The sequence below is a fragment of the Aedes aegypti genome, chromosome 3, assembly GCF_002204515.2.
Source record: "Aedes aegypti strain LVP_AGWG chromosome 3, AaegL5.0 Primary Assembly, whole genome shotgun sequence".
Taxonomy (NCBI): Eukaryota; Metazoa; Arthropoda; class Insecta; order Diptera; family Culicidae; genus Aedes; species Aedes aegypti.
In genome coordinates, this window is record NC_035109.1 from 140,243,000 (window position 1) to 140,250,590 (window position 7,591).

Genomic DNA, 7,591 nt, shown 5'->3' on the forward strand with positions numbered 1-7,591 from the left:
GTTATGACTTTCTGTTACTTATCTAACTTTATTAAAACATTTAATACAATCTACCACTGCAACGATCGATTTGATTATGATTTACTGCTACTAGCAGCTTCCTTGTCCATCTGTAGCTGCTTCAGCTGTGCCTTGTTGATGACATTGAGTACATCCATCTGCGTCGAATAGAACAGGAAATCATCCTTAACTGCGGCGATCTGCGAAGCTACAAATTGTCCGAAGCTTTTATACCGATCCGGTTCGACAGTGATTTCGGCTGCATCGGGCTTCTTGACGATCGAACTACTGTCGATCACCTTGATGGACGGTGTCTGTTGTTCGGCCACTTTTTCCTTCCGTGGTTGCTTTGGATTGTGATCCGAGGAGACGGGAGAGACCATTTCTATTTTGCGCTTCGGAACGATCGTGTTGGCGTTGGTGATTTCGTAGATGATTTCCTCGTTGCCACTGATTGGTGTTACGCTGGCGAACTCTCGTTTGCGGATGAATTTGGTTTCGCCATTGTTATCCGATTTTATATCTGTAAAATTTTAAATGTTCGATATTGAGTAATAGCAAAGTCGAGCCGATTACTAAATGATCAGCAAATAGAATTCAGGAATTGATTGCAAAACTGCAGTTGACTCTTTCGTCTCTATAACATTGCCCAGAAGACCATTTCCCCTAAAACCGTTCCCCCAGAATGAATCATTTTTCTGGGGAATACCTACGTCGAAATTTTCCAAAAAATTTGTTGAAAACATTTGTTTGAAACTCCATACAATTTTCAAAAGTCATTATTCACATTCTTCAGCACCTAAAAACTGATTTCTCTGTAGTAAATTGAACACAGGAATCAGCATACAAGCTGGCAAACTTGCATGCAAGTTGATTGAAATCGACAAATGCATTTTCAACAGTCAATATCTCATAAACTAGATGAGCTAGGACATATTTGAAAACGGCAATAGATTCGTCGACCTCAAACTTCGTAAATAGCGGTATTAAGATGTTTGTACAAGTAGCGAAATGAAAATTTCAATCAATTCGGTTCATAAATAAGCTAGGGCTAGTCCTCCTAAGTTGATCATTATATATGAAATACTTAAACAAAATCTGGAAACGTATTATCCAATACCTTTTTATATCGCGAATAGAATAATCAATTTTCTAACTTATATCGAAATAAATTTTGAAGTATTTTTTGAGTCGATTCTCAGACTCAATAATCGTATGCTATTATTTACTATATGCAATGCTTTTCCCAAGTTCGATATTTCTGATCAAAGTGCCTCGCATTCAAAGACCCAATATGCTTACTTTTTGGTGTGCTTTGGATTTCGTAGACTATCTCCGATTCGCCCTCATTGTCGACCTCGTACTGCTCTTCCGGTGCGTACATCTCGTACTTTTCATACTCGTCATTGCCGTGGCTGACGGACATGTACTCCTCGTCTCCATCCTGGCTGTCGTCCAATTCGTCCTTCAAGGTGGCCCTCGGTTTGATGTGCTGCCGGAGAAATTTCAAGTACTCATACCACCAAACGGTGGGCACATACTCGACGCCTTTGATTTGAGCCTTCCGTACTTTGTTGTACTCCTGGCCAAACTGCGTTCTCATGGTTTGAATCTTTTTCAGGATGTCGCCCGTTGTGGTTCCGGGTCTGTGATCTTCCAGCATTTCAATAATGGTGTTCAAAGCTTTCTGGCGCTCCAACTTGGCATAGTATTTTGGGTGGCGCATATCGTACAGGATCGGGTGGTCTCTGTACACATTTAGAAGAATTTCGAGCGCAGGTCTCTTCCAGTCCATTGAAGCCATGTTTCTCGGTTTATCCTGATGCTCGTCCCAAGGTTCAATATCAAGTTGCAATGTAGAAACCATAAAACACTTGCACACGAATCTTTATTGTGACTTATTTTCCAAACACTGTTTCCAACACTACTTATGTCCAACTTGAGCTTGCTTACAAAATGGAGCGAAACACGTAGCTTGTATAGGGTGCCGTTACTAATAATGGTAACACTTTCCTATCGAGGAACACGAGTTACTAGATTGAATTATGAATTAACATCGATGTAGAAGAGCATTTGTGAATAAAAATGTTTGACTATAAATTTTTAGCTAATTTTGCTACTTTCTCGACATTTTGTTATTTTAATGCTATATCTCCACAATACACCATATACCATTTACCATTTGACAGAATTTCATACGTTACGAAAATTTCCATTTTCCTATTCCACCAACACGAGCGAGTGGCGCCAATGAATGGGAAATGCTTACAACTACCAGCATTCTTGTATGCAAAGGGCTGAAGCTGGTGATGTGCATCGAATATCGCGTGCAACTTGGAAATTTGAAATTTTTACTATGGTCATGAAGTGTTTGACATGGAATAAATTAAAAATTAAAAAAAATGTTATCTTAGTAATGAGAAAGTCGTTCTAAAGATATTCTAAACATTTTAAATTTTACCCATGTCCACATTTACCTACACAACGTACAAGTATTTAGCAATCTGCATGAGGAGGTACATATGTCTGCATGGTAGTTGGCAGCAGAGTATTATGCGTTACGGTAGTTACATATGTTACATTTAGTTATCATAAACGTTTGCTCTATGGTCTTATCCACTGGTGTACTAAACCAGCTCGGTCGAAGAATTTTGACACTAGAGCGGGTCCAGATCACGTGGCGACCATACGGGAGCGTGCCCCGCTCAAGTGTCACAATTCTCAGACCGAGTAAATTTAGTACACCGGTGGATTAGACCATAGGGGATCATCCTTGTTGGGCACTGTTCTAAAACCTCGTCTAAAACATTCAAAACACAATTTAATTAAATTCTGTTACGTGTACGGGGCTAGAATTTTGAGAAGCCATAGAATCACCGTATTTTGAACATAGTGTTACGCAAATAATTTGTTAAGGTACCGCGGGGCAAGTGGGTAAATGGGGTAAGTGAAAATAATTGGTATATTTAACTGAATATGTGAATTAACGTTTTAAACTCATGCGTAAACCTTCGAGGTCTTTGAGAACATTACGTTAGGCAAGAGATTTCTGAAATTTTTCAGCCATTATTGCATAAAAGAGCAAAAGATTTTTAACCTGTCAACTATCACTCCGTAACAAAATGGCGGTGCGCAATTTTATTTTAATATTTTCAGCGGAGAAAAGTTGCGGAAAATAATTTTCTGTGCCACTTTTAAGTTGTCCCCTCTGACAGTTTTGAACTGCAATAAAAAAAGTTTTAGAATTAATTCGACATAAACCTAAAAATAACTAAATTGAAACACCGTCAATTTTCTAATCACGTGGGGCATGTGAAAAGTTTCTCATTAGAGATTAAATTTGTGTTTTCTCTTTAAGTAGCTATAAGTATATAAGGTGCGCAATTATCATAGAATAGCTGAACGTGCTGATAATTCAAGAAACACTATACTCAAAGCGCTAAAAGCTATTATCATGGCCAAATCATGGAACTTCTCTAAAATAGGTTGCCAAATATTACGATATTAGTATGTTTACTTCGGACAGCCGATTAAAAGAAAGACGTTGATGGAAAAGTTCCAATATACGAGAACGCACGGAAATCTCGTGTATCTATCGTATATCTATGTAAAGCTAGTTCAAAACATAAAAATTGGGTATAGGTCTATCCCCATAAAAAGTTTTTTCCCACTTGTGGGGCAAGTGAAAAGTAAGGAGACGTTTTTCAAAAACTTTTCTGTACTTTATTCTTCTATTTTACATAAAAATAAATTTCAGCATACTGCTTATATTTGGTGAGAGTCAAGCTAAAGAATATACACGACCTCATTTGTTTTAATTTAAAGTCTCTAGGATTTGAAGAATCCCAACTATGCGAAATCCATTACCCACTTGCCCCACGGTATTTTATAATAATAAAACAATAAAATCGTTCAACATTTCACAATTTTTGTTATTTACAGTGGATCAATTTCATATTCTTGCAGGACACTGTTCTCACATTAAGTTAGTACAAAAACTATTAAAATATCAACTTCGATACAATTTATCAATAATGAAGATAATAGGTGTCATCGTTGCGTAAAATGTTGCCATTTACATTTATCTTTGGATTAATGGTAGGCTGACCAATGACCATACGTCCCGTATTTAACGGGACAGTACTGTTTTCACAACCTTGACGGGCTGTCCCGCCGGATTATTTAAAATTCATTGACTGACCCATCACTTCTGCGAGTAGTTTCCAGTTCGTCCAGTTGATAAAATGGTTGCACCATCAACTAATGGTATCGACATTTTGATAATGCATAATCCAAAATCAACTTTAAAACCGACAATAATTTGGTTCAACATGAGAATGTTAAATTTTAGTTAAATCTTGTAATAGAGCCTTAATTCTTTACAATTTGTTTTTAAAAGCATTGAAGTTCTCATCATCTGTATATTAGAAACTGCCTAAAAATCGACAAAGACTGTAAAGCTAGAAAAGTTTATTGTGAACTTGAAAAACATTGGTGCATCGTATCGAAAAACCAAACAGTTACCACCTGCAACTGATAAAATCAACTTTAAAAAAGTGAATTATTTAAGCAATAAAACATTGTGCCCTTCGATTTACGATAAAAATCATCGTAATGGAATCTTTTTTTCACTCTCTCAAAACAAAGCCTGCTGTAAGAATGTTTTGCATTTTAAATTTCAGTCTATTAAACAATGATACAATGGTTTAAAACTGGAGTTGTTAAAAACACTGTTTCGCAGAAAAAATGTTAAGAAGATTGTAGCTTGAGCTTGAGCTTGATTGGCCGCCTGTGGTTGCTACTCTAGTATCGCCAGATCAGCGGCACTTACACAAGGAACCAACCAGATGACTGCTTGGGCTTAACAGGCACCCTCAGTGTATAAGTGCTGGTGATCTTCCATTTTTAGGCAATAATGGTGCCTGCCACGTCAGAATGCAGACCAATGAGGAGAAAGGGAAGGAATTGATGATGCATTCAACTGTTGACCGTATATACCACTGCGTCAACGCCAGTTCATGCGGGAAGGGTGAAAGTGTGGAATATTTTTTATGGCAGAGAGGCTTGCTGGTTTGGTTAGCAGACTGCCTATGTATCAGGCGTAAGGAATGGCTATAATGATGAAGGAATGGAGGCGTAGGGAAACGGTTTATTTCTGTCCGTCTCGGGTTCTAGCAAATGCTATGAACTATGATAGATCAACTGTGTATATTAAGTAGAGATGTACCGAATATTCGGCCGGCCGAATATCTCGATTTTTTTGATTTTGCCGAATATTCGTTCTGCCGAATAATAAAATCCGTTATTCGGTATTATGTTTATGTAACGAAAATTTAAAAAATCAATAATTTATTTAAATGATGACCGAATTTTTCTTTTTATGGACATCATGAATAGATTTTGATGCCAAATATTTAAAAAGTGAGAATTTCCCTGTTCTATGGCGTTACCATTTTCTGCAAATCAAATTGTATCTCATCTTGCAGGAGCTGTAACGTACCGCTTGGCTAGTTAGAAGCGTTTGATAATTTGTTTTAAGGTATAGATGCATCGAAGCAAAACCCGGCATTTTCAAGAGCACAAATCTAGAGAACCAGACAACCGTTTGTGCTGAAAATTTAACTTTCTGGTCAATCGCTGGTGTTGACCAATCATTCAAATATTCAGCGCAAACGGCTGTCAGGTTCTCTAGATTTATGCTCTTGAAAAATCGAGGTTTGGCTTCGATGCATGTTAACCTTAAAGTCCGTCAATTATCAGGACTTTCTATATGTTCTATATTCTTTGCAAAACCTACTGATCACGTTCTTCTATTATCATGCGAGTCAGGGGTCTGCGGTCTATTTGCCTCAATTTTTTGAATAGTAAAACAAATTTCTTAAACAAAAAACAGCAATAGGATACAACTTCCTAGCTTCAGAAATACAGAAATCCTCATGATTTCTGCAATCGGCGTTTCAAAAGCTCAAGAAGACGATCATTCATTTCCATTTATACTTCGTTTAATTCTTCTGCTTTCCCTACTAAAAAAATTGTCTTTTTTATATTGACATAGAATTAAAAATGTAGTTTTTAATAAATTAGACGCACATACGTGTGTTATTCGGCCGAATATTTGAGTTTTATTTGACCGATTATTAAGTCATTATTCGTTTGGCCGAATAATAATATTTCAACTATTCGGTATTCGGCCAAAGGCCGAATAGTGCTATTCGGTACATCTCTAATATTAAGAGTAGTAGAGTGATGCATGTGAAAGATACAACTACAAAGTACGAGGAAAGAAACGGGCCTGGGATTGAACTCATGACCTTCTGCTTATGAAGCAGAAGCGGTAGCCATTAGACCACCAACCCCGTCACTGTTTCGCAGAACAATGTTAAGAAGATTGTAGTAGATAAATTAAAACTGTGAACGACCGTAATTAGGGACAAACGAAATTCGCGTTTTTTTAGATTCCGCGGTCGAATAATTTGGAACACCGAAAGCAGTCGCGGTTCTTTAGCTTTTTAGGATGTTTCATGGAAATGTGTACGTTAAATGCGAATCCACATAATTAAATGTCACTCTTAGCAGGAAGTGCATATCATAAAATTTTAGAAAAATAAATTAAAACATTAATAAACATGCAATATAAGAATGTAAATGTTCCTTATTTCAATCTTGGAGCTGTAAAATGAACTAAACACCATTTTGAAACAATTTCTAAATTCCTACGATTGACAAGCAAATCTTCCAGTTTTGACCTATTTCTGGTTTACACAAGTGCAAATTTTGCGATTTTCGCAAGGATTTTTGTGACTTTTGAACTGTTTCGTTTTTGTTTTTAATTTGTTCCATTTTTATTTTGTTACTTTTTGGTCAGCCTATTTAATGGAAAAGTATTGAATGAATTTTTAATGCTCTATTGTCTATTTCATTGTTCAAGTGCTCCGTTGCGTTTTTCAGGTGCAGAAGAGTACATTTGGACAATAAATAAGAAGACATAGTTCCATATATTAGGAAAAATATTACTTTTTCAGTAATTTTTACTATAAAATCAAATAAATCTAACAGCAACGTTCATTTTTGTTAATGGATTTTTTTTTAAATTATATTCGTGAACACTGAAAGAGTTTTTGTTGAAATACATTCAGTTTACAAAAATCATATGTAGTTTTTGTCCGTTTTAAATTCTTAAAATATTATGACAAAACTTTGGAACTTTGAATTTTATTTTTTTATCTAAGGACTGTTCATTTTATAAAGTGGACACTTTGTTTATGCTATATCTTTTTTATTTATTGATAAAATCGTAATCGGTTTTCTGTGTATCGTTGACCTATTATTCTAAAATGCTATGAAAATATAAAATCTTTGAAAATGCTTTTGGTTGAAGAGCTAAATAGTTTTCCCAAAAACTCTTAAAAAAAGCTGTCCGTCAAAGTTTAACATTATTTTTCGCAAAACAAAAAACCTTATTTTTATGAACAAATTGTATGTTTGTATCCTTTACTATTCTACTAAAGGTAAAGCTTTAAAAATATCAATTATATTCCACCATTCTATGACATTAGGTAACTTTAGTGATTTACCCATTTATGGTCAAATT

General features: G+C 35.7%; 1 protein-coding gene across 1 annotated transcript; it reads right to left on the reverse strand.

Moving 5' to 3' along the window:
• Position 1: 1 nt before the first annotated feature.
• LOC5574662 lies at positions 2 to 2,050 on the reverse strand. Its single transcript, XM_001655191.2, has 2 exons — positions 1,303 to 2,050; positions 2 to 523 (listed from the first exon to the last, which is right to left on the reverse strand). The coding sequence occupies exons 1-2, from the start codon at positions 1,865 to 1,867 to the stop codon at positions 75 to 77; spliced, it is 1,014 nt and encodes a 337-aa protein (XP_001655241.2). The 5' UTR covers positions 1,868 to 2,050; the 3' UTR covers positions 2 to 74.
• Positions 2,051 to 7,591: the final 5,541 nt, after the last annotated feature.

What these genes read in the sequence shown, in the direction of transcription:
- LOC5574662 (XM_001655191.2), bottom strand. Translation starts at nt 1,867, where the DNA reads ATGGTTTCTACATTGCAACTTGATATTGAACCTTGGGACGAGCATCAG. An exon ending in AATCCAAAGCACACCAAAAA is followed by an intron (nt 524 to 1,302) that starts GTAAGCATATTG and finishes AAAATTTTACAG; the next exon opens with ATATAAAATCGGATAACAAT.